The 27,242-nt window shown below is 46.7% G+C and overlaps 2 protein-coding genes across 2 annotated transcripts in view; both read left to right on the plus strand.

Moving 5' to 3' along the window:
• The first annotated feature begins 6,122 nt into the window (after positions 1-6,122).
• Positions 6,123-27,242, plus strand: part of LOC311529061 (uncharacterized protein) — a 33,801-nt gene continuing 12,681 nt past the window's right edge. Inside the window, exons 1-7 of the mRNA XM_084644736.1 lie at positions 6,123-6,581; positions 9,771-9,905; positions 12,852-12,976; positions 20,576-20,644; positions 22,242-22,355; positions 23,678-23,793; positions 24,995-25,050. Coding sequence (XP_084500862.1) covers positions 6,291-6,581; positions 9,771-9,905; positions 12,852-12,976; positions 20,576-20,644; positions 22,242-22,355; positions 23,678-23,793; positions 24,995-25,050 — 906 coding nt within the window. The 5' untranslated portion in view covers positions 6,123-6,290. The remainder of the gene's footprint in view (positions 6,582-9,770; positions 9,906-12,851; positions 12,977-20,575; positions 20,645-22,241; positions 22,356-23,677; positions 23,794-24,994; positions 25,051-27,242) is intronic.
• Positions 13,780-15,406, plus strand: LOC311529063 (uncharacterized protein; the record flags this gene model as incomplete). The annotated part of the gene is made up of 2 exons (XM_084644738.1): positions 13,780-14,185; positions 14,774-15,406. The coding sequence occupies 2 exons, from the start codon at positions 13,780-13,782 to the stop codon at positions 14,989-14,991; spliced, it is 624 nt and encodes a 207-aa protein (XP_084500864.1). The 3' UTR covers positions 14,992-15,406.

Consider the following 27,242-nt stretch of genomic DNA (forward strand, 5'->3'; position numbering starts at 1 on the left):
AAAAAGAATAAAAACAGCAGCCTTAGCTTGAGCTATCATTCCTAAAAGAGTTGTCTTGAACGACATTGCTGGTGTCCATCCTGGAAATGGAGCTAGACCCAAACTGGAATCTGTCATTTGAACCCTATTGAACGTCGGAGGTTTCGATCAAATGGAATCCACGTCCCAAACACCACGGATTTGGGATTTCCAAAGTCAAAAATCCAGCTGCTGAGACTTTATAAGATAAATAACAAAGCATGGCCTCTTCTGCCTATCTCTGCTCAAAGATCAGAGATACAATAGACCAGGTAAACATAGAACTAGTAGTGGCTGAAAGCATTCCCAGGTTTATAAGAAAGGTAACAGGGTTACACTGACCTGGTTTGATCCTGCAGCAACCCCGCCTCAGTTCCCCCTCAGGTTCCTTGAAAACACCACTAGAGGCTCTCTTATGACCAATAATACCATTGCCTGGAGCTGGTTTGTTATCATAACTAGTTCAAAGTAATCCACAAAGTCCCAAAATGAACTTCAACACAACATGGGAGTTCATACTCAGCTCTGGCATCTTCAGTAGATGCTGGGGCTCCTCTTCAGTCCCAATCTGTTCTTGTTGAGCAATATATGTTGGCTAGCATATAAATAATGTGCATTATCTGCACCATAGATTTACATTGAGTACCAATGAGAACCCTTGAGTACAAATCTTGTAAGTGATATAGCCTAAACTGGCCTATACCATAATCCTGTTCACTTATGCCAAGTGTTCCATAACTCCTTGCATTTGCTGAAGTAAGCATTTGGCATAAGCAGATAGGAAACTTGCAAAAAAAATAATTAAGATTCATGGACATAGTTTGGGGGACACAGGAGGGGCACTGCCCCCCCAAAAGTGCAAGTAGGTACAGAATTTGCAAGGAAGTACCTTCATGGACCAGCACCTGGAATGTTAGTATCCAAGACAAAGATAAGGAGGAAAAGAACAAGTTAGGGAACTGGAACAAACTGATAGGCTAGATTTTAGTGACATGTAAAGAAATGTGTCACTTGTAAAATAATATAAATAATACCAGCTGAAATGCGTAACTTGGGGAGCACACCTTCTGGATAAGATGAATGCAACATCCCTGCACAGGACTGCTCTTCAGAGACTAGCATCATGTAGAACTTTTTTCTCTTGTATCATATTAATACACCTGACTGACATTGGTTATTTGGTCTCTTGAGTATATTACATAGTCAAACAACAAACCAACATGTGATCATACAATTGACTATACAATTTATCAACACTCTTCTTCAAGCAGCATCTCCCAGCCCATACTAGCTACTCTTCCATCAGTCCCTCTCAGGCCTTCCTGCCAGTACCTGGAATCCTTTCTTTCCCCAGAAGAGGATCCAAAACTCTCCTTGGGCCATTTCCTGTCTGTCAGAGAAGCCATCAGTAAACCCACTTTGCTACTTTTTACCAAGCAACAACTCCCACTCCTTCTATATTGGCAGGCTTCCCCAGGCCTGTCTTATCTACAACCAGAAGCCTGATTGGGTCACATGACCTTAATTTTTCTCACCTGGGGAGGAGGGATTTTTTTTTTTTTTTGAAACAGAAAAGAAGTTTATTGGTAACACTTACAAAATTACCAAAGGAAACAACTATGCAACAAAACAACGCTAACAGAAGGTATAACACAGCAGCTTTCAGGAGGGAGAAGTGTTCAGGCTAGCCTAGGCCCAGAGCGGGGGGGCTTCCTTGACACTCGTGGTCTTCCACCCTCCTGAGTTACCTGGTGGCCTAGAGCGGGGGGGCTTCCTCGACACTCGTGGTCTTCCACCCCCTCGAGTTACCTAGTGCTGCGCCCAGTGTCACCGATCCTCCCTCTCCTGAGAGTGCCCGGTAAGATGGGCATGGCTGTGGGGTGGGCAGTTTAGGGGTGGGGGGGGTGGACACCCATGTATTATAGGACGCCTCCTAGATGACAGGAATGATGGTATCCACAGCGGCAAAGGCTGGGGCTGGCGTCTCTCGCTCTTCCCCTCAATCAAAGGGTCAGACGGAGGGAACCGGACGGGGTCACCGAGCAGAGAACCCTGGACAGTGCCCACCGCTCCTCGAAAGCGTCAAGGGAGTCGGTGGACGCCGCCCTGGGGAAGAGGGATTGGCTGTGTCACAGGTGAGGCTGAAACTCATATCCCCTTAAAGAGCCAGCCGCCTTGTGACAATAAAGAATGCCCCCCCAGCTTTGCACTGAGACAGCAGTTTGACAAACCTTCCTCTGATCTACCTGGCTGACTGAAGGCCATAAACCCAACTCCTAAATAGACTGTGAACAATGGTGGGAAAGGAGGTGACCTTCAGCCCAGAATTGTGTGCAGCACCCGGTGCAATGGGGCCCCAGAGCTGATTGGCAGGCAGGGTGTTGCTGTAATGATATCACCTGGCCTGCACATATCAGAACAGGGGGTCTCTTGCCAGGCACCAAAAAAATTGCTCTGCCCCCTCTAAGGCAAGTCCCCCTTAGATTCTGGGGAGAGCTGCACTGGCAGGAGGCCCAGCTGCTGAGAGTCAGATCTGTTGATGTAGCAGGAGTGAGATCTCTGGGCCTGGTTTTGCTCTCTTGCCCATTCTCTAGGCTTCACGCCCTCTGCTCTGCAGAGCCGAGCTGAACTCGCCATTCCTGGTCCTCTGGTTCCTGGAGCTGTCACAGGACGAACTTAATAAAGCCAGGGGTTTCAGGCTATGAGATCACCTTCCAGTTCTGTGCTTAAGTGCATGGAGCCTGGTGTGTGTCTGTTCACACAATAGGTTACCCCTTGGACCTTTTGTTTGGGGCTGTTTCCCTTCATCTCCTCCCATGAGATGTGTGCTCCTGGCCCTGCTGCCTGGGGATGCTTGTTTCTGTTCCTAGGAGGGGTTAAAGAGGGCTCCCCTGCTCTTGTCTCCTAGCCTGCCCTACCTCTCCCTGCTGCTGTGGGTATTATGAAATCCCTCTTGTGAATGTTTACAGCTTGGCCTCTGTAGGCAGCTGCTAGCTGCGTATGTAGCAGTAAAAGAAAAAAAAAAAGACAATAAAGAACGCACGAGAGGAATTCTGCTCTACGTCCTCCAAATGACACTTTCACAAGCACCACCAGACTCTGGGTCCACTGTTTTATGTATCTCAATAACAAGATAGTACTATTGTACCAGCAAAGCTAACCAGGACAGCTTCAACTTAACTGACAGAGAAGCTCTTATGACATTGGGAAATCATGCCTGAGGTCCAGGCAGCCAGAGAAGCCTGGAATTCCCCTTCTAAATTCCTGCATATGCATGCATATTCTTTCTGGGAAGTGCACTGAGATCTGCAAGAATTCCCTCTGGAAAAATAGTTCTAACACTGACATCAAGCATCTGGGAACAAATAAAATAGCTAAGCAGCCCCATAAGGGAGATGAGTAAAATAAACCACGAAATACCATGTATTTCAACGCTGTATTTTTCACTCCATGCATCAGATGAAGTGGGTTTTAGCCCTCGAAAGCTTATGCTCAAATAGATGTGCTAGTCTCTAAGGTGCCACAAGGACTCCTCATTGTCTTTGCTGATACAGACTAACACGGAAATCTGTGCATCTGGTAGGTGCCTGCAAGGTGGAGCTAGAGTTCAGGAAAAGCTGCTGACCATGAATGGACTAGTGTTAGGATTGGGGCTGGTTGGTAGCCCCAGGCTAGGGTCTGGGGTGGATGATGGCCCCAACCTAAGGTTAGGCTTAGGGCCAGTTGGTGATATCAGGCTAGGGATGGAACCTATTAGTGGCCACAAGTTAGGTTTATGTGTGGGGCTGGTGGGTAGCCCTGGACTACAGTTCAGGCTGGATGGTGGCCCCAGGTTAGGGCTAAGGTTGGGGCCAGCTGGTAGCCCCAGGCTATGGCTGGAGACCAATGGTTATCCTAGGCTAGGGTTAATGTTGAGAGTAGACCCCCCAGTTCATACCAGCTCCTGCGAATTTGGAAGGGGAGAGAAGGGGGCATGAAGGAGAGAGAGAGTAGCTTTCCAAGCATTAAGGAAAGTAAAAAAGAAAGAGAAACCAGCAGGGAATTCAATCCAAATCCAAAAGCTGCCAAGAGTGGGCAGGGCTGGGTTTTAGGACTCCTTGGTAGTGGTGAGTAGCTGCAGAGGGACGTTGTGAGCTAGGATTTAGTATCGAGGGGTTGGAGGACTCTGCACAAGGAAAAGGGACAGGAGACTATAGTTGGGACCAAGTGTGTAACAAGAGGGTGAAGTGGAGCCAGTGGCTGAGGCCACTGCGAGTGTAGCCATGTGCATGCAGTGGTACTAGGGAATATCCAGGAGCTGGATCCTGCAGTGAAGTAAGTGTGTGTGTGTGTAGCCAGGGGCTGGATCGCGCAGCAGGGTGTGTGTGTGTGTGTGTAGCCAGGGGCTGGATCATGCAGTGAAGTGTTGTGTGTTGGTATGTGTAGCTGGATCATGCAGCGGGAAGTGTGTGTATAGCTAGGGGCTGGATCCTGCAGTGAAGCGGGCGTGTGTGTGTGTGTAGCTGGATCGTACAGCGAGGAGTGTGTGTGTGTAGCTGGATCGTGCAGCGGGGAGTGTGTGTGTGTGTATAGCCAGGGGCTGGATCCTAAAGTGAAGTGTGTGCCTGGGCGGGGAGGGGGGGGCGTGTAGCTGGATCGTGCAGCGGGGAGTGTGTGTGTGTAGCCAGGAGCTGGACCCTGCAGTAAAGTGTGTGTGTGTGTGTTTGTGTAGCTGGATCGCGCAGCGGGGAGTGTGTGTGTGTAGCCAGGGGTTGGACCCTGCAGTAAAGTGTGTGTGTGTGTGTTTGTGTAGCTGGATCGTGCAGCGGGGAGTGTGTGTGTGTAGCCAGGAGCTGGACCCTGCAGTAAAGTGTGTGTGTGTGTGTGTGTAGCTGGATCGCGCAGCGGGGAGTGTGTGTGTGTAGCCAGGGGTTGGACCCTGCAGTAAAGTGTGTGTGTGTGTGTGTTTGTGTAGCTGGATCGTGCAGCGGGGAGTGTGTGTGTGTGTAGCCAGGAGCTGGACCCTGCAGTAAAGTGTGTGTGTGTGTGTGTGTGTAGCTGGATCGCGCAGCGGGGAGTGTGTGTGTGTAGCCAGGGGTTGGACCCTGCAGTAAAGTGGTGTGTGTGTGTTTGTGTAGCTGGATTGCGCAGCGGGGAGTGTGTGTGTGTAGCCAGGGGTTGGACCCTGCAGTAAAGTCTGTGTGTGTGTGTTTGTGTAGCTGGATCGTGCAGCGGGGAGTGTGTGTGTGTGTAGCCAGGAGCTGGACCCTGCAGTAAAGTGTGTGTGTGTGTGTGTGTGTAGCTGGATCGCGCAGCGGGGAGTGTGTGTGTGTAGCCAGGGGTTGGACCCTGCAGTAAAGTGGTGTGTGTGTGTTTGTGTAGCTGGATTGCGCAGCGGGGAGTGTGTGTGTGTAGCCAGGAGCTGGACCCTGCGGTAAAGTGGTGTGTGTGTGTTTGTGTAGCTGGATCGCGCAGCGGGGAGTGTGTGTGTGTAGCCAGGAGCTGGACCCTGCAGTAAAGTCTGTGTGTGTGTGTGTGTTTGTGTAGCTGGATCGCGCAGCGGGGAGTGTGTGTGTGTGTGTAGCCAGGAGCTGGACCCTGCGGTAAAGTGGTGTGTGTGTGTTTGTGTAGCTGGATCGCGCAGCGGGGAGTGTGTGTGTGTGTAGCCAGGAGCTGGACCCTGCAGTAAAGTGTGTGTGTGTGTGTGTGTGTAGCTGGATCGCGCAGCGGGGAGTGTGTGTGTGTAGCCAGGGGTTGGACCCTGCAGTAAAGTGGTGTGTGTGTGTTTGTGTAGCTGGATTGCGCAGCGGGGAGTGTGTGTGTGTAGCCAGGGGTTGGACCCTGCAGTAAAGTCTGTGTGTGTGTGTTTGTGTAGCTGGATCGTGCAGCGGGGAGTGTGTGTGTGTGTAGCCAGGAGCTGGACCCTGCAGTAAAGTGTGTGTGTGTGTGTGTGTGTAGCTGGATCGCGCAGCGGGGAGTGTGTGTGTGTAGCCAGGGGTTGGACCCTGCAGTAAAGTGGTGTGTGTGTGTTTGTGTAGCTGGATTGCGCAGCGGGGAGTGTGTGTGTGTAGCCAGGAGCTGGACCCTGCGGTAAAGTGGTGTGTGTGTGTTTGTGTAGCTGGATCGCGCAGCGGGGAGTGTGTGTGTGTAGCCAGGAGCTGGACCCTGCAGTAAAGTCTGTGTGTGTGTGTGTGTTTGTGTAGCTGGATCGCGCAGCGGGGAGTGTGTGACACACACACACAGGCTCAGAAGCTGCCCTAGGAGGAGGGACCCAGCGCTGGATCCCCGGGACAATGCCCGACCTCCTCAGCCTGCTGCCGGCCGCGCTGTGCCTTTTCCTGGCCGGGTGGCTGCTGCGGCTCCAGCGCTGCCCCGCGGCCGGGCCGGGCGGCAGCTGCCGCCGCTACTCGGTGCCCGGGCGCGGCTTCCACCTGAAGAAATGGGCCCTGTCGGGGATTCTCTTCTTCGCCTTCCGCCGGCGCCGGAGAGAGCGCGGCGGCGGCGCCGCCCGGCGGGAGCCGATGGGCTCAGGAGCCGGCCAGGGGGCGCTGGAGCGGCTGCAGGGACTGGTCTGCCATGCCCATGTGAGTGCGACCCCTATATCCCCGCCTGCGAGGGGGTCCCCAGGGGGCTGGAGCTCGGCACCTCCCCGGGGATCGGGGGAGATGCGCAGGACTGGGACCAGCGCCTCCTCCCGGCAGATTTGTGGCTGGTGTGAGGCCCCATAGCTGCCTTTATACACCTGGGATCCCCACTAGTCTCTGGCCCGGTTCGGGCAAAGACGTTAACCATCCAGCTTTGGGTGTAGCCATTTTAGGCAAAACCATGTTGGTCATTACCTGAGTCCTGCTCCTCTGCTTCCCTCTGATTGTGTCACCCTCTTGTCTGCCCTGGGGTTGCAAGTTCCCCCCGGCAGGGATGCTTCTGTGTGTCTCTGCAGTGGGCAGCTGATCTCAGCTGGGGCTCCCCAACGCTTCTGTAATACAGATAATAAATGTTATGAAACCACTATTGCAGGAACTCCAACCAGAATAACATTGCAGGGCCAAGAAGCTAGAGGTGAGAAAGTGCAGGCAAGCTGGCAAGGAGGAAGGTGCAAAATAGCTAAAGATATAGGGCCACATCTTCATCTGGTGTAAATGGGCATCGCTTCATTGAAGTCAAGATGATTTACACCAGCTGAGGATTTGGCCACTGTCATTTTTTGGACAAACTTCTACCAATTTGCGACATTTTCTAAAGGTTTTGAGGAATCCAGAATTTCCTCTCTTTTTTCAAGCTGATTATCATCACATTGGCATTGTGTGTGGTTTTGATGGGCAGGGATGGTGTCCCTAGCCTCTGTTTGCCAGAAGCTGGGAATGGGCGATGGGATGGATCACTTGATCTACCTGTTCTGTTCATTCCCTCTGGGGCACCTGGCATTGGCCACTGTTGGAAGACAGCATACTGAGCTAGATGGACCTCTGGTCTGACCCAGTATGGCAGTTCTTATGTTTTGTTTTATTTTATTTTTTAAATAAAAGGCTATTTTTAAAGCTGGTGTTTGAGGCCCCGGGACACAAAGCAAGTCATGAAAATTGTAATAAGTGATATTGGATATGCGTCTTAAAGTAGGGCTGGAAGAACCCTTTGTGTTTTTTCCCATTCCAGTTCTGTGAAAGCCCTTTCTGTGGCAAGGACAGAGATCGCCTTCCAAAACTGTAGTCACTCTATGACCGGACAACACTCCTACAACAGAGTGGTCCGAAAAGTGGTTCAAACTGTAAGCTTCACCTGTCACCCAGCTTTGCCCTTTTCCTCTCGGACTGAGAGCAATGGAACACCTCTTCTAGAATGCTTCCAGAAAATCCCAGCAATGGTCCCGAAACTCTCTCTGCAAATATCTATTTTGACAGTCCAATGCACTCTGCTTTGCTCAATATAGGACCCAATTATCAAACTTGGCTACCTCAAGTCAGGCACATACATACATGCATATTTAGGTGCTTAGATGGGCATTTAGTCACCTGAAGTAAATATTTTTGGGCATTAGTCTGAGTACATTTTTCAGAGGCAGGAGTTTATCCACACCCAAAATGCACACAGAAGTCAGGTTATGCATGTGCAAACCTGATTTTTGAAACTGCATCTGGTGAGGGGTTGCACAATTTGTGCATTTATACAGCTGAATTTGAAAATTTGGGTCTAAGCACATAATAGAAGCATTAACATTGATCATTTGGACCCTTAACTAGCTGATTGGATTTTACTGAAATTAAATTCTAGCTTCCCTGTAAAACTGAATATTTTGCATACAGTTTTGAGCTACTGTCTCAACTTGACTCTGGGATAACAAGTAAAGCACCTGGATTTGGAACCACTTCACACTGGGGTTACTAGCAGTGCTATTTGCCAGCTGGGCCGATGTAAAGTCAGTCTGGGTTGTGACTCCAAATGCTTGGAGACATCAGGCATGCTAAAACACAGGAAGCACAAGAAGGCTTATGACGAGGCCTCCTTCGTGCTACAATAACACATACAATAAATAACCATTTGGACTTGAAATGTGTCAAAAATCATCAAAACAAAAAGTTTTGATGTTTCTAAAACAAAATTTCCCCAGCATTTTGGGCTGGATAAAAATTCTGAAAACTTGTCTTTTTTTGGTCTCAGTTTGGAACAAAGCAAAATGCCAAAATGTCAATTTTTTTGGCGAGTCATAAATTCCATCTTCTGGCCAGCTCCAGGTGACCACTCCCCACTCACCAGGCTACATCAGAGGAAAGGCACAAATGCCAAGTTGCTAAGAAAAGGAGTACTTGTGGCACCTTAGAGGCTAACAAATTTATTAGTCCTCCTTTTCTTTTTACGGATACAGACTAACACGGCTGCTACTCTGAAAAGTTGCTAAGAGGGAGGCTTTGTGTCCCAGATTGTGATATGGAAGTAATCAATGTTAAAAGGAATGCAAATGTGGTTGCCGATGCTCTGTGCAGGAAATATGTCAATAGTCAAGCACCCTAGTTACACCCATTTCTTTTAGGGGGAGATCTGACAGTATTCATTGCAAAACTAGCAATCTGGTTGATTTAGGACAATATCAGGCTTGTTCCAACAGACCACAATGCCAGGGTTTTCAGTCATGTTTTCCTTCTCCTACAGTTTCCTCTCATTGTTTCTCAACTCCCAAGTCAGCAAAAAGGAAAAAAAATAATGATCAAGGTCTAAAGAGCAAATAAATGGAACCATTGCACAATCAGTTGTTAAAGTAATTGCTGTGGAATGCAGAGATTATTTTTTGTCCATTTCTTAAAGAGACGTGTGGCCATACAAATATTAAAAGAGGAAGAAGTATTGACAGCTGATTAAAAATAGTGGACTGGGAGTGCACCCACTGACCAAGTATGACCTTTTGAAAATCTATTAACCTCTTGGCAGCCCTGTATAAATAGAAATGAGAATACTTACCTATTTGCCTGAAGTATTGAGAGGCTTAATATAATACATTGCTATTTTTAAAACACTTTGAGATGCTTGGTTGGAAGGGACTTGGGGGCGGGGATTGCAGGTGTTGACTAAAAGCAGTCTCTGGATCAAGTCCACTAGTGTCATTCTACAAAGGACTCACATTAGGAAAAAAGAATATCCTACATCCTTTGAGTAGAGGGGAAACTTAGCTGGGCTGATGATTTTTGACATGCATAATCACTCTTCCCCACATACCTCGCTTCCCGTTTTTTCTCGTTCTTTCTCTCAATGCTAAAGCATTTTTTCCCATTACCTTTCTGTAGGCCCTGGATTCAGTTTACTTCACTGGGTTTACAGAAACCGACAAGACTTTTGTGATCACTCGTCTTGGAAGACGTCCAAATGGGCTCTGTGAAATGTGGCTCTTCCTCCGAGTGGATGGAATTGGAGAGTTTGAAGTAAGTGGAGGGTGAGAGCAAAGTAAGAGGCTGGAGTTTTGGGGTAACATTCAAGGGTGATGTTCATTACCCATCTGGAATTTAATACTGAGGTATGACCCCAAGATTATTATTCTATTACCAGTGGTAATGCCTAACGACCAACCCAGAATGGGGTTCCATTGTACCAGGCACTGGACAAATGGAGAGTTGACAGTCCTTTGCCCCCAAAAGTTGGCAATTTAAATAGACAAGACAGACAGGGTGAAAGGTGGGGTGTAACGTACAAGCACAGTGAATAATGTGATGGTCGATGTAGTGGCCACTATGGATCCCTGAGAGACTGCTCAAAGAATGGACAAAAAGTAACTGAAGCAGAGGGGCTAAAGTTTTCTGCCTCTTCATAAACATCAACATCCGGAATTGTGTGCAAGACAGCAATGCTATGACTAAGGTCAATTACAGGTACCGTGTCTGTCCCTTTCTTCCCCCTCACCCTGTTCCAGTCTCTTTCCCCATCCTCTTTTTTCTCCATCATCCTTCAGCAGCAAAGGAGGTCTTACTAGGTCAGTTATGCCTCTGCTCCACAGTAGCTTTTTTTTCCAGTGGCTCTGGGAATAGCAGCGTGAAGCAAAATACAATCATGATCCTAGTTCATCCATTACTGGGTCATAAATGATTCACTCAGCTGTAGGGCACTACGCAGGAGGACAAGGAAAATGCACTCTTTCCATGTTCCTGCATTGAATGTAGCTGTTGCCATGCCCCTGAAGTAGTGTGTGATTGTGGATTAGTGAGAGAGGTTTGAACTAATGTCTTTGGTGGAGTTGACCTTTTTACTGTTCACAAATTTCCCACAAACTGCTTGTGAATTTTAAAATTGTGCTTGTAAGATTCCTAGGAACATATTTGTGCAATGAGCTGCATGCTCCTATTTAATCTGAGAGGTTGCTGACCTAAATCACATGGTAAGGTTACCGTTCTGTCATTGGGCAATTTACATTTTATAAACAAGTGCTTGAAATACGTGAGGTGTTGAATATTTCAGCTAAAGGACAAGGAACATTTTAGGGAGACACATGTAGGGCTACTTATTTCTTGCTAAAAACCATTAAATCTATTCCTAGGTGTGTGTTTGGGTTGGTTTTTGGTTTTGTAAATGACTGGATTCTTTCCTGACTGTGGAATAGAGAAAAATATAACAGATTTTTTGACTGTCTAGTAGACTACATATTTTAGTTTCTTTTGAGTATTTCTGGAACAAATGCCTTTATGCATTCCACATAAAGAATTATATGCACATGAATAAAAGTTCTTCTCTAAACATTAACAGGACTAAAAAGCAACAGTCCAAATGTTTGCAGAAAACCAAACAAGTTAGGAGCTAAATACACTTACTATTTTCATTATAGTAACACTGAGAACCACCAAGAGCTAGAAGAGCTTACAGTCTAAATAGATGAGATGGACACAGGGTTAGAGCAAGGAAGTATTATCATCCCCATTTTGCAAACTTGGAACTGAGGCAGAGGGAGATTAAGTAGTTGAAGTGAATTGAATCACAAGTGAGATTTAGCAAACAAGCCAATACATTTTCCCACTGTTTGCCGAGCTGCAGTGAGGGAGATGTATGTATAACCTGGACTCACTGCTCTGAGTTTAGCAGTTGCTAGGCCGTTAGGTTTCATTATCTGTTACCTGGCTAGTATTACCTGCAGTAAATACCTGGTGATTTGAACAGGATGGTATTTCAGACTCCGTTATGGGAGATGAAACTGAAGTCTTAAAACAGTGATTGAAAACTGCTGAGTGTTAGAATGAGTAGGTGCAATTGACTCATGGCTGGGACCATGTGTGTGCAATTGACAGAAACCCCAGTCTTTTGTAAAGCCAAAATATTGCATATAAAGCTATTTTTACGTGAGAGAGTGACAAGGGGAGGGACTCACAACAGATACAAATCCCATTGACACCAAGAGGTGTTACTTATGTGCGGTAACTGCAGAATAAGGTCCCTGGGTTGGTAAGGATTCTCCTTGATGTGTTCTGAAGGAGTAACTTCAAATAATAACAATTTCTTTACCAGCTGCATGGTCCTCTACAGCTCCTGCCATCTGCAACATTCCCCTTCCTTTACCACTGCCGCAACATCACCTCTTTCCAAATTTCATGATAAAACTATTTTTTCTCCCTTTCCCATGCTATTTAATTTTTCTGTACCCCTCTATTATCAACTCCCATGAGTGCATGCCTTAGAGTGGATTCACCATCTATTGCTTTTTTACAGCACTACTCCCTCTAACTTATATGATATATGCTGTCATATATTTAACCCTGTAAAACCTTTCATAATGCAGTTTACCTTTAAAAAGTTCTGCAGAATAACTGCATAGGGTGAAATCATCTCTCCATTGACATCAATAGGAGGTTTTTGTAACATTCTTTGAGATCTAGTGGTGAAAAGCACTATACAAAAGCTAGGTATTATTATTTCACCATTGACTTCAATGGGGCCAGGATTTCCTCCATTAAGTTTACAACTGTGAGCAGTCCCATTGAAGTCTACATAGGGAAATTGACTGGCAGAATGATAGGAATAATGATGGATGGATGAGGGAATAAAAGTGGTTTTATCCTGGTATAATCACGCCGGTCAATTTTCCCATGTAGACAAACCCTAAGAGCAATGTGGTAGTAATGGTTACTGTTGACAGTGTTTGCATCATGAGGTCCTAGAATAGTAATTTACGATTTCATTCCATTTACCACTTGTGCTGTCTGCAGTAATTACTTGATATTCATCAACTCAGGTGTTTTGCATGCAGTTTTCTCCTCTGTGAAATATGTGGAATCAAAAAGCTATCGCTGTCAATGTTTCTCCCACAACAAATGAATAAATTATGACCCCCACCTCTGCTTTATCCCCACATTTTAATTCAATGAATGTTTTATTGAATTGTCTCTTAGCACCCAGTACATCCGGACATGATGGTGCGCGATGAATCTGAAAAATGCTGGCGTGCCGAAGGGCTGATGATTGAGTGCTTAGAGCCACACAGACACTGGAAAATAACATTCAATGGACGACTCAGGTATTATCATGTCACCTCTGGGGGGAGATGATTGCTAAGATACTGGATTCTGACTCAGGAAAACTGGGTCCGTTCTCAGATCTGCCAGGGACTTTGCTGTGTCACCTTGGAAAAGTCATTTAATCTCTTTCTGCTTCAGTTCCCATCTGTTAAATGGAGATGATGATAATGCATCTCTTTTATCACCTTTTGTCTGTATTATCTATTTAGGTAAGTTACTTATGTGGTCAGAGAGTGCCCTTCACAATAGGACCTGGCTCTGTTCAGTTAGCCCTGGTCTACACTAGGACTTTAGGTCGAATTTAGCAGCGTTAAATCGATGTAAACCTGCACCCGTCCACACAATGAAGCCCTTTATTTCGACTTAAAGGGCTCTTAAAATCGATTTCCTTACTCCACCCCTGACAAGTGGATTAGCGCTTAAATCGACATTGCCGGCTCGAATTTGGGGTACTGTGGACACAATTCGATGGTATTGGCCTCCGGGAGCTATCCCAGAGTGCTCCATTATGACCGCTCTGGACAGCACTCTCAACTCAGATGCACTGGCCAGGTAGACAGGAAAAGAACTGCGAACTTTTGAATCTCATTTCCTGTTTGGCCAGCGTGGAAAGCTGCAGGTGACCATGCAGAGCTCATCAGCACAGGTGACCATGATGGAGTCCCAGAATCGCAAAAGAGCTCCAGCATGGACCGAACGGGAGGTACGGGATCTGATCGCTGTTTGGGGAGAGGAATCCGTGCTATCAGAACTCCGTTCCAGTTTTCGAAATGCCAAAACCTTTGTCAAAATCTCCCAGGGCATGAAGGACAGAGGCCATAACAGGGACCCGAAGCAGTGCCGCGTGAAACTGAAGGAGCTGAGGCAAGCCTACCAGAAAACCAGAGAGGCGAACAGCCGCTCTGGGTCAGAGCCCCAAACATGCTGCTTCTATGATGAGCTGCATGCCATTTTAGGGGGTTCAGCCACCACTTCCCCAGCTGTGTTGTTTGACTCCTTCAATGGAGATGGAGGCAATATGGAAGCAGGTTTTGGGGACGAAGAAGATGATGATGAGGAGGAGGTTGTAGATAGCTCACAGCAAGCAAGCGGAGAAACCGGTTTTCCCGACAGCCAGGAACTGTTTCTCACCCTAGACCTGGAGCCAGTACCCCCCGAACCCACCCAAGGCTGCCTCCTGGACCCAGCAGGCGGAGAAGGGACCTCTGGTGAGTGTACCTTTTAAAATACTATACATGGTTTAAAAGCAAGCATGTGAAAGGATTACTTTGCCCTGGCATTTGCGGTTCTCCTAGATGTAGTCCTAAAGCCTTTGCAAAAGGTTTCTGGGGAGGGAAGCCTTATTGCATCCTTCATGGTAGGACACTTTACCACTCCAGGCCAGTAACACGTACTCGGGAATCATTGTAGAACAAAGCATTGCAGTGTATGTTTGCTGGCATTCAAACAACATCCGTTCTTTATCTCTCTGTGTTATCCTCAGGAGAGTGAGATATAATTCATGGTCACCTGGTTGAAATAGAGTGCTTTTCTTCAGGGGACACTCAGAGGAGCCCATTCCTGCTGGGCTGTTTGCCTGTGGCTAAACAGAAATGTTCCCCGCTGTTAGCCACAGGGAGGGGGGAAGGTTGAGGGGGTAGTCACGCGGTGGGAGGAGGCAAAATGCGACCTTGTAACGAAAGCACATGTGCTATGTATGTAATGTTAACAGCAAGGTTTACCCTGAAAGAGTGTAGCCACTGTTTTATAAAATGTGTCTTTTTAAATACCGCTGTCCCTTTTTTTTTCTCCACCAGCTGCATGTGTTTCAATGATCACAGGATCTTCTCCTTCCCAGAGGCTAGTGAAGATTAGAAAGAAAAAAAACCGCACTCGCGATGAAATGTTCTCCGAGCTCATGCTGTCCTCCCACACTGACAGAGCACAGACGAATGCGTGGAGGCAAATAATGTCAGAGTGCAGGAAAGCACAAAATGACCGGGAGGAGAGGTGGCGGGCTGAAGAGAGTAAGTGACGGGCTGAAGAGAGTAAGTGGCGGGCTGAAGACAGGGCTGAAGCTCAAATGTGGCGGCAGCGTGATGAGAGGAGGCAGGATTCAATGCTGAGGCTGCTGCAGGACCAAACCAGTATGCTCCAGTGTATGGTTGAGCTGCAGCAAAGGCAGCTGGAGCACAGACTGCCACTGCAGCCCCTCTGTAACCAACCGCCCTCCTCCCCAAGTTCCATAGCCTACACACCCAGATGCCCAAGAGCGCGGTGGGGGGGCCTCCGGCCAACCAGCCACTCCACCACAGAGGATTGCCCCAAAAAAAGAAGGCTGTCATTCAATAAATTTTAAAGTTGTAAACTTTTAAAGTGCTGTGCTTAAAGTGCTGTGTGGCATTTTCCTTCCCTCCTCCACCACCCCTCCTGGGCTACCTTGGTAGTCATCCCCCTATTTGTGTGATGAATGAATAAAGAATGCATGAATGTGAAGCAACAATGACTTTATTGCCTCTGCAAGTGGTGATTGAAGGGAGGAGGGGCGGGTGGTTAGCTTACAGGGAAGTAGAGTGAACCAAGGGGCGGGGGGTTTCATCAAGGAGAAACAAACAGAACTTTCACACCGTAGCCTGGCCAGTCATGAAACTGGTTTTCAAAGCTTCTCTGATGCGCACCGCGCCCTCCTGTGCTCTTCTAACCGCCCTGGTGTCTGGCTGCGCGTAACCAGCAGCCAGGCGATTTGCCTCAACCTCCCACCCCGCCATAAACGTCTCCCCCTTACTCTCACAGATATTGTGGAGCACACAGCAAGCAGTAATAACAGTGGGAATATTGGTTTCGCTGAGGTCTAAGCGAGTCAGTAAACTGCACCAGCGTGCCTTTAAACGTCCAAATGCACATTCTACCACCATTCTGCACTTGCTCAGCCTGTAGTTGAACAGCTCCTGACTACTGTCCAGGCTGCCTGTGTACGGCTTCATGAGCCATGGCATTAAGGGGTAGGCTGGGTCCCCAAGGATACATATAGGCATTTCAACATCCCCAACAGTTATTTTCTGGTCTGGGAATAAAGTCCCTTCCTGCAGCTTTTGAAACAGACCAGAGTTCCTGAAGATGCAAGCGTCATGTACCTTTCCCGGCCATCCCACGTTGATGTTGGTGAAACGTCCCTTGTGATCCACCAGAGCTTGCAGCACTATCGAAAAGTACCCCTTGCGGTTTATGTACTCGGCGGCTTGGTGCTCCGGTGCCAAGATAGGGATATGGGTTCCGTCTATAGCCCCACCACAGTTAGGGAATCCCATTGCAGCAAAGCCATCCACTATGACCTGCACATTTCCCAGGGTCACTACCCTTGATATCAGCAGATCTTTGATTGCGTGGGCTACTTGAATCACAGCAGCCTCCACAGTAGATTTGCCCACTCCAAATTGATTCCCAACTGACCGGTAGCTGTCTGGCGTTGCAAGCTTCCACAGGGCTATCGCCACTCGCTTCTCAACTGTGAGGGCTGCTCTCATCTTGGTATTCATGGGCCTCAGGGCAGGGGAAAGCAAGTCACAAAGTTCCATGAAAGTGCCCTTTCTCATGCGAAAGTTTCGCAGCCACTGGGAATCGTCCCAGACCTGCAACACTATGCGGTCCCACCAGTCTGTGCTTGTTTCCCGAGCCCAGAATCGGCGTTCCACAGCATGAACATGCCCCATTAGCACCATGATGCATGCATTGCCAGGGCCCATGCTTTCAGAGAAATCTGTGTCCATGTCCTGATCACTCACGTGACCGCGCTGACGTCGCCTCCTCGCCCGGTATCGCTTTGCCAGGTTCTGGTGCTGCATATACTGCTGGATAATGCGTGTGGTGTTTAATGTGCTCCTAATTGCCAAAGTGAGCTGAGCGGCCTCCATGCTTGCCTTGGTATGGCATCCGCACAGAAAAAAGGCGCGGAATGATTGTCTGCCGTTGCTCTGACGGAGGGAGGGGCGACTGACGACACGGCTTACAGGGTTGGCTTCAGGGAGCTAAAATCAACAAAGGGGGTGTCTTTACATCAAGGAGTATTTCAGGCAGGACTTCACGGAGGGTTCCAATAAGAAATGGTGCACCTAAGTTATCGTTCTTATTGGAACAAGGAGGTTAGCCTGGCCTCTGATTGATACATGGCTAGATTTACCTCGCTGCACCTTCTCTGTGAGTGACTGCAGTGTGATCTAGAGGAATGAGTCCCCTAGACAGGGGAGGAGGCAAATAAGTACAAAACAAATCTGGTCTATTTCTTGTTCTGACCCACTCCATCTCTCTTTTACATCTTTGGCTGGCAGCAGACGGTGCAGAAGGACTGCATGCCATCCACATCTCATGGCTGCTCGGCAGAAGATGGTACAGTACGACTGCTAGCAGTCCGTATCGCCTGCCCGCTCACCATAAGACGGTTCAATAGGACTGACTGCAGGACTAAAGAGAATGACCTGGTCAAGTCACTCCAAATTTAGTCCCTGCGCCCATGTCTGCCCAGGCGCTCCCAGCCGACGTGGCCAGGAGCACCTCGGACGCGACGAGGACGACTACCAGTCGTATTGCACCGTCTGCTGCCAGAAGGCAATGGGTTGCTGCTACTGTGCAGCAAAGCCGTACCGCGTCTGCCAGCACCCAGGAGACATAGGGTGACGGTTACCTGAGCGGGCTCCATGCTTGCCGTGGTATGGCGTCTGCACAGGTAACTCAGGAAAAAAGGCGCAAAATGATTGTCTGCCCTTGCTTTCACGGAGGGAGGGAGGGAACGGGGGCCTGACGATACGTACCCAGAACCACCCGCGACAATGTTTTAGCCCCATCAGAGTGCTCCATTGTGACTGCTCTGGACAGCACTCTCAGATGCCCGATTGTTTGCTGTTGCTCTGACGCCGGGAGGGGCGACTGAGGACACGGCTTACAGGGTTGGCTTCAGGGAGCTAAAATCAACAAAGGGGGTGTCTTTACATCTAGGAGTATTTCAGGCAGGACTTCACGGAGGGTTCCAATAAGAAATGGTGCACCTAAGTTATCGTTCTTATTGGAACAAGAAGGTTAGCCTGGCCTCTGATTGATACATGGCTAGATTTACTTCGCTGCACCTTCTCTGTGAGTGACTGCAGTGTGATCTAGAGGAATGAGTCCCCTAGACAGGGGAGGGGGGGAAGCAAATGAGTACAAAACAAATCTGGTCTATTTCTTGTTTTGATCCACTCCATCTCTCTTTTACATCTTTGGCTGGCAGCAGACGGTGCAGAAGGACTGCATGCCATCCACATCTCATGGCTGCTCGGCAGAAGATGGTACAGTACGACTGCTAGCAGTCCGTATCGCCTGCCCGCTCACCATAAGACGGTTCAATAGGACTGACTGCAGGACTAAAGAGAATGACCTGCTCAAGTCACTCCAAATTTAGTCCCTGCGCCCATGTCTGCCCAGGCGCTCCCAGCCGACGTGGCCAGGAGCACCTCGGACATGACGATGACGGCTACCAGTCGTACTGTACCGTCTGCTGCCACAAGGCAAGGGGTTGCTGCTACTGTGTAGCAATGCCGTACTGCGTCTGCCAGCACCCAGGAGACATAGGGTGACGGTTACCTGAGCGGGCTCCATGCTTGCCGTGGTATGGCGTCTGCACAGGTAACTCAGGAAAAAAGGCGCGAAATGATTGTCTGCCCTTGCTTTCACGGAGGGAGGGAGGGAACGGGGGCCTGACGATATGTACCCAGAACCACCCGCGACAATGTTTTAGCCCCATCAGGCATTGGGATCTCAACCCAGAATTCCAATGGGCAGCGGAGACTGCGGGAACTGTGGGATAGCTACCCACAGTGCAACGCTCCGGAAGTCGACTCTAGCCTCAGTACTGTGGAAGCGCTCCGCCGAGTTAATGCACTTAATGCACTTAGAGCATTTTCTGTGGGGACACACACACTCGAATATATAAAACCGATTTCTAAAAAAACGACTTCTATAAATTCGACCTTATTCCGTAGTGTAGACATACCCCTAGAATGGTTACATGGGATAAATCGTGCAACTACAAAAGAGATTTCAGGACAAGTTGTGTACAGGCACTTACAATAGCCTTTTCCCTGAGCCTCAGCTAAACTCTGCGGAAACACAGGCTAGAGTGCTGTCTGGTCAGGATAATTTAGAAAGCATAGCACAGAGTTCGAAACAGTGAATTCCATTTCTGATTATCACCTTCAAGTCCTATTCAAAGACAGCACCATACCACCCAATAGCTTACTGTACAAATGTTTACATTTAATACAAACAGCTCAAGCATTTTACCCAGTACTTGAAAATATATTTAAATAATTTTCTATTAGGTAATAAGCCTAGCAGTGTATTCTTCTGATATCAACTTTAACAAACTCTGCTGTTGATATCATGCAAGTAGAGTTTGTAACATCTGCATCACAATGAAGGGTTTCAGCCTAACATTTACATTTTACTTTAGCACACGTGCACTCATTCTTTCCCCTCTGATCTTCTTCAGAGACAACTTCTGGTGTGATCTAAAAAGTATAGTGTCAATGATAAAAATTTCAGGCAACAGCAAGAACTGAAGTGTCTCTTATCTTGTCCATATCCAAACACTTCTGCCTAGCCAGGAAACAGGAAAAAATGTGGTCTGGGGGAGATCCTTCTGCTAGCGTACTCAGTCCTTTGGTGACAGATGACTTGCTCTCTTGAGATTGTGTTTCAGATGGGAAATCTGTACCTAAAATATGACAGGTTTTGAGGCTATGGTTGAAATGTTCAAAAGCGTGTAAGTGACTTAGGAGCCTAACTCTAATTTTTGACAGAGATTTAGGCTCTTGGAGCCAGATTTTCACCGGTGTTTAGGTGCCTCAAGATGGAGATAGGCCCCAACTGGAATTCACAAAAGCACTTGAGCGTGTTAGTTGCCTATTTGCATCTTTAGGCTCCCAAATAGCTGTGAGGATCTGGGCCTAGGTGTCTGACTTTCATGGACTACATGCGTAAGTCACTTTTGAAAATGGAGCTAAGGCTCCTAAGTCACTTGGGGGTTCTTGAAAATTTTACTCCAAGCCACAACACCAGACACATATTTTGGCTTTGCATTATCATTTAGCCAAGTCCCCGGAGAACATCTTGTAGCAATTATATAGAATAATTCTCCATCCTCCACAAGATCAGATTGGCTCAACTCTCACAATGAGGATATGACTTGCAGAAGTGCCAGCCTATAAAAGTTGGCTACCTATGTTGGCTTCACAAAAGCTGTCAAGCATGCTTAGTACCTATAACACTTCTCTTTAGATTTTTCTGGTTTGCCTGCCCTGCCCAGATACAGAAACAGGTGATTTTAACAAAGCCCTTCCTCCCTCTCCATTGCTACTTTCCTATTCGTTGGACTTAAACTAATTAAATGTTGCGATATAAAAGCATATGGGTTACACAACAGCTCAGTAAATGAAAAGGGAGAAGTGGAGGAGGTCAGACTAGATGATCATAATGGACCCTTCTGACCTAAATATCTATGAATCTCTGAAAAAAAATGTAAGGAATGTTGGTAAATGATGCTGCTGATATAGAAACAAGGCAAGATAACAACACATTTCATCTTCCAGAAAGGGACCATATCGGCATCAGTGGAATGAAGAGGAGGGCGAACTTGTCCACGTTAAATTCTCTTTCCAGTAAGAGCATGGCAGTTTGATGGATCCATTTATTTTGTCAGAGTATAAATAAGAAGTTGTGGGCCAGATCTTGACCCGTTATAATTCTGCTTAAGTTGGGCGTGGACCTTGTTTTGTCCTTCAACTCAGGGTGAATTTCTTCCTGTACATATAAAAAAATTTCCAGTTAAATTACTAAAATCATTTATTGAGGATTGGCCTGATAAATACAAATCTATTACCTAATCATTGCCCGAGTGTTCTGTTAAGTGATTTGTCATTTTATTAACTCACTACAGCAAAAACTTTACTTATATTTTGGAAATTTTAATTTAAAGGAAAGCTGCTATATGCTTAATTGTCAAAGTTAGGCCTTCTTTAAAAAGTTTTATAGTCCCATAGGGCATCTAGGTGCCACTATTTATATATTTTCTGTATTTGTGCAGAAGAGGTGGGTAAAAAAAAAAAAGAGTAATGAACAACCATAGTTTATAGTAAGGCTGCTGTGGCTATAACCATCTAGTTAGGAAAGAGAATACAAGCTAACTAAAATGGAGCCACAGTCTGCTTTTGCCTATCTATGGACTTGGAATTTTGCATGCATATCCAAGGACGGGATTTGACGCATAGCGTCAATGATAGAAATATATACACAAGGCATTAAACTGAGCAGCTCCGTGATGGATTGTGTAAGAAACAGATCCAATGTCTGCATCATAGCAAGGGTCAAAACTGGAGGGGAAAGGAATGTTTTAGTCTAGAGTTAGAAGCACATTTTTATAGGTCCCTCAAACCCCCCCACAACTTTCCATCTCCCTTAAGCAATCTGTAAACTGGGAAGAATCAAGCTTATTAAAGATGATCTTGAGTAATATTCAGAATATTTTTTAGTTTATTAAGATTATATTTTCAGAACTATTTTTTTCTAAGGGCTGTAGTCTCCAGAGTACTTTGATTATACACACAGAGCCAACTCTTCATGTAACGGCCTGCAGCTTTGATATGCTGTTGTCACTTCCCAGCAGCATAGAAACTACAGGCAGATATAACTGTGTCTTCACTGTGGACTTTTGCCAGCACATACATGTCAGTCAGGGATAGCATATCTTCATACCCCAGACCATCATGGCTTTTTTGTAGTGTAGAGTTGGCCTGTGTTTGATTTGTGGTTCCCTATTCCTCCTGATCTATAGGGAGTGGCTACTCACTTTCCATCCAAATTAATAGTCTGCTGACAAAAGTACATGGCATTTGTGCTACAACATGGGGCGTGTAAGTTACAATAGACCACGAGAGAAAACGAGGCAGCAGTATCGCAGATTAGAATCTTTTGCTATCCCCACTGCCAAGCCAACTTGATGAGTAATTAGCTGACATGTCCTGCGCTGCTACACAATAATTGCACCTTTGCATCATGGTTTCTCCACTGTTCCCGTGTTCATTTTCCTAGAGAACAGAAATATCTAGAAATATTGTAAAAATCAGAAGATTCCAAGCATGAGAAATACGAAGGCACAAATCCTGCCGATAAACTGAAGCTTTGTCTGAGTCATGATTGCAGGGTTTGACTCAATACAAACTGAAAACTGATGAGATTTTCCTTTCTCTTCTTTTGTAGCTGGACTTCCTTTTCAGATATATTTGACTTTAACCTTGACAGCCACCCTAAAGTGTTTGCACATGCCATTGCTTTGGAAAAGTGGAGTGCAGAATTCTTCCGAAGAGTCAAAAAGTGAGAGACAGTTTTAACTCTTCTGGGGTTGATGGTAACTTTTGCTTTCCTAGCCCAGCTAATATTACCAGCTAGTTTTGCTGCAGACCAATTCATAATAAAACTGATCAGATACAGTCAACTTCTGTGTAAGTTTCTGCCTTTGTTCTGAAGGTTGTGTGTATTTTTTATTATTTTATAAGAAAATAATTTCTTTTAAATCTGTATATTAAAAAACTTTGTTCCTCACAGCTACCTCCTGGCCTAGATGAATACATAAGGTACATTTTTATTGTAATATGCGGTCGTCACCCGTAAGGAGTCAGCATTTGCCAACAGTTGGTACGCACATAATTTAGAGCCCGATCCTGGTATGCATTTGTGCAGGTACCGGTACTCACATGGGATCCCATTGACTTTAGTGGGGCTTCATGTGAGTGCAGGGATCTGCCCTTTGTAAGAACAGGGCCTTAGGTGGCAAGTTCATTGGGGCAAGGACCATTTCATCCTTGGTGTTTTTTTACAACATCTAGCACAGTGGGATTCTGATCCTGATTTGACCCTTTTTCTCCACTGCCTGGCATCTGGTGTAGGCAACTGTGTGTCTGTGAAATGAGTAAAAAATGCTACCGTCTCTTCCCACTTTGTGCAGGTGTAAATTACTATAGAATTACACTGAGGCAATGTCTAGGGCGTGTGATTCGCCTGCTCGTGGGCGCAAACACTCGCCCTAGCTCCCCAGAGTATAGATAGCAATGTAGCCGTAGGAACAGCAGTGGAGGCTTGGCTGAGCCCGGCCAAGTACAGACTTGCCTGCAACGGGTGCTCAGCTCAGCCGTGCCGCTGCGGTCCATGCTACTGTCCATTTATACCCAGGCGCGTACATGAGCAGGGGAATCACAACCCTCGCTCGCACCGTAGACACAGCTGATAAGGCAGAGAAGAACAGGCCTAAGAACATTGTCTCCCTGGTTCTAAAGACAGGGAAAAACAGTGAGATCGTTGTTGACGGATGCTGACTTTTAAGTGACAACTACTGGACTGTCACTTTTGTAGGGAAAAAAGAGGGCACTTATTTTAGGAGGGGAAGAACTTCTTCTCGCCTCAGGGTGTCTTTTCGTGTGGCCTATTTATAGGCTGAACGGTTCTTAGCAATATTCTTAAAACTCAAAAATATGTCTGACAACTTGCAGCTGGGATCCAGATGTTCTGAAATCTGTGTGTCTTTCATAACAGAATCAACCCTTTTCTGACTGGGGTTCGGGGAGTGTGTTTGAATAAGAAGCTTTGTTTCTTAGCTGCAGGATCTTTACCACCCTCCTCCTCCCCTTTTTTTTTTCCAGAGATGGGGAACAACATTCTCGTTATGAACAATGGGGCCAGTCTATAGGAGAAATTGAAATTGAAGGTCATGAGAAGAAAGAGGTTTCTATGAGAGGTGTTCGGAGCCATTCTTATGGTAACAATATCCTGAACGATTCAATTATGTGGCAGCCTAGAGGTTATCGCTTTGGCTATTAAGTATTGCAGCATGACCCCTCTTAAGTGTGACTTGTAAAATGACCTGTTTCATGATTAGATCTAAAATTGTTTAACAAAAAACGTTTTGCAGCTGAATTTATGATATGCAATGATCAGAATCTTCCCACTGCAAGCTCATTCATGATTTCTCACTTTAAATACCAAACAAAGCTCGTGCTGGAAGAACACTCTGTCTTGTGACCTCCCAGCTGCATTCCTTTAGCAAAGGGTGTGCCTAAAACTTCATCCCTCTCCATGGCCCATATGACTGAGAGACAATTTGAGAGGCTGAAGACTCCTTCTTTGTCCAACCCCACAGTCGGAGCCAGCTGACAGCTCTGAAATGGTGCTAATGTCTGGCTAAGGGGCCCACTAGGGTCGAAGATTCCTTCCAGCCTTGCATGTAAGCAGTGTGTGCTCATGGGATGGAGGGGCCATGAGTGGGGTACATAAGGCCCTACAACCTCCCCCCACACAGGTGTTGTTTGTGGAGAACTCACTCTGAGCCTCCCTGATTCACAGGCCTCCCTACCTCCCTCCACTTCAGCAAGGGCGTCTGCTTCCTCTAGGCAGCATTAGCCTCTGTGGTTCCTGCACAATGGGGAAAGGGGTTTAGGATCCATGGAAACCCTTACCATAGCTGCAGGCCTGTCCCCAGCATTGGTTAGGTCAGTACAGAGTAAGGGGGCTACACTGGCCTATTGATACTAACACAGTTAAGTATTTGACTTAGTTCTAAAGAGCTTTCCTAGTTACAGCAAAGAAGAGTCTATCCTGTGGGGGTCATGCCACTACCTAGCATTTCTATCCTCTGAGCTGCACTGGGCAGGCAGATACCTACAGCCATATAGCCCTGCTTGCTAGCTTGGGGCCGTGAACAAGTTAAAGGGGAATGTTTGGCCACTAGTTATTATTGTAGCTAATTAACATTAGTCAGGTCTAAAATTAAATCCTTAATAGGAACAGTTTCATTGATATTTCTCCCTATAGGCATTTTTATAACCATAGTACGTGATTGCCTGGTAGAGCATTTCTCTGGCTCAAGATAAGGAAGCCAGATACCTTTATATAAATGCTTGTACTTAAAGTGCTCAAGAAAGGTAAACTTTCAAGCACATATTCTCAATTTTTTCCCCCAGGCATCCGAAACTGGGCTGAGATTTACCGATATGTCATGATTTTGATGCATTGTGAGGTAGGTCTTATCGTGCCTTTCAGCGCTCTAGAGATCAAATGCAAACTTCACTCGACTTGTAGGATATGTCTGAACATCCAGAAGCAATATCCTAGGAGGAAGTCAAATACCATAACAGCCACATCTTTAGACCCTGCCTTTTAGCAAGTTGTCTCGTTGCCAAACCTATCATTAACACTCACTGAACTAGTTCTCAGTAGCACGTGCTTCCTGGACTCTGACCTCGTTAAGCATTTCTGAGATATTTGTTTATACAATGAACACACAAGAAGATTAATGGTAAATGATCAACTTGAGATAGTGACATTGTGCAATTTGCTAGGTGCAGGGGTGGGCAGTTGCCATCCTCTGAGACATCAGATAATGGTTCAGATCCTCTGGTCTGTCTGAGTTGTGCTTGGCACAGAACGCCTTCCACCCCCCATCCCTCCCTCCCACTTCAAGCCATTTTTAAGTTCCTTCCATTTGGTCTGACCAGTCCCATGCCTTGGTACAAATTTGAGCACTGCTCTAATTTATGCTTGGATGTCACAACCCCAAGGGACTGCTCCTGCAGCTGGGGATTGCCAGGTACAGGGATGCCCCAGCCACACACCCTTTCCTCTGGGATTGCCAACTCCTCCTCCTTTCCCTGCCCCTTCCACCTCGATTTGAGGGTGTGGCACAAAGTTACTGTGCAGGATTCCCACCTGGGGATTCCCATTGTAGAAGGGAAATCTACAGGGGATTGGAGCTGCACGCTTTACAATAACTTTGGAGCTTCCGAGTGTGCTACTGAGAATGAGTTCTCAGAGTGTCGTTGGTGGGTCCTGCAGCATTAGTTGCTTTCTCTAGAAAAGTTCATGCATGAGGACTCTAAGGAAGTGGCTGTTAATCCTTTTTGAAGGTTATATTTCATTTCCTCTAAGGGTGTGCGTCTAGGTGAAAAAAACCACTCTTGCCATTTTCCATGCCTAGGGAAACTGCTTCTAAAACATCTGTTTGTTTCCTCTCATGTTTCACTCAAAACTTTATACATCTTTATACATCCGATTCTGATTTGCAACTTCTCTGTTATCAGGAGCTTCACCACAGTCCCACCCCTGAAATAGCAGGAGGGAGGTTTTATAAAATGTCCTTGTATACGGAATCCCCCCAGAGTGCACTTAAATTTATTTCCCTAGCTTCTCAATTTCTCATTCCTCCTTTGCCAGACATCTTGTTTTGATCTGGCTGTGGGTCCCTGCAACACACTGCCCATCTCTGCGGGTGACTTCTGGGGACAGATCCTCAGCTCCTGTAAATTGGCACGGCTCCTTTGATGTCAATGAACTTGGAGTTACCCTGATTTAGGCCAGCTGAGGGTTTGCAATGTTCGAAGTCAGCTCCAAAATAAAAGTCTCTGCAAATATTTCCATACTGTTTGCTCAGCTCTCTTTCCCAGGCTACATTTGTTGTGGCTATGCTGAGGGAATGTGCGGAAACAGCCTGGTATGAGCAGCTGGCCTGGTGGAATTATTACCGAGGGGAATCCAAGCTTGGGCATCTTGCCAGGCAAAGGCTTCTCAGAAGGCATCTCCTGTGTTGATACAGGTGTAGGGAATTCCAAAATGTCAGCATCCAGAGATAAACTCCCAAGCAAATGAACAGAATGAGAGGGCTCAATCCTACCTGGCCAACATCACTGCATGCCTTGTAAAATCTTGTATGCATGAATGAGCATCTGCCTTGAGTAAACATGCAGCATTGTGCAGATGTGTCATAGGGTAGGACCGAAGAACCGGATTATAGGTTCTTATCACCAGGTGATACCCCCACAGCAATTTGTTTACAGTTACGGAGGGTATGCCTACACTGAACACCTCCCCATCCTCCCTGCAGTGAGTCTCAGAGCCTGGATGAACTGACTCATGCTATGGGGCTTAAAATAGCAGTGTAGACATTCCTACTCTGGCTGGAGTTCACACGCTGAAACCAAGTGAGGGTCCAGGCTCCAGCCCCATAGCGTGAGCCCAAGGCAGTTGAGCTGGACTCTGAGACTTGCTGTCGTGGGTCTATTTTTTGCAGTGTATACATACCCTCAGAAGTTAAAATTATTTCCACCACATCCTTTTGATTAGAAGCGGTCCATGTGTTTGCTCTGATAGGAAGGAGTAAGTGTTTGACTGGAAGAGTGTTGGCATACCCTTCCTTTGTGTGTATATGCAACTCAC

The sequence above is a fragment of the Lepidochelys olivacea genome (assembly GCF_965140295.1).
Source record: "Lepidochelys olivacea isolate rLepOli2 genome assembly, chromosome: 12".
Taxonomy (NCBI): domain Eukaryota; kingdom Metazoa; phylum Chordata; order Testudines; family Cheloniidae; genus Lepidochelys; species Lepidochelys olivacea.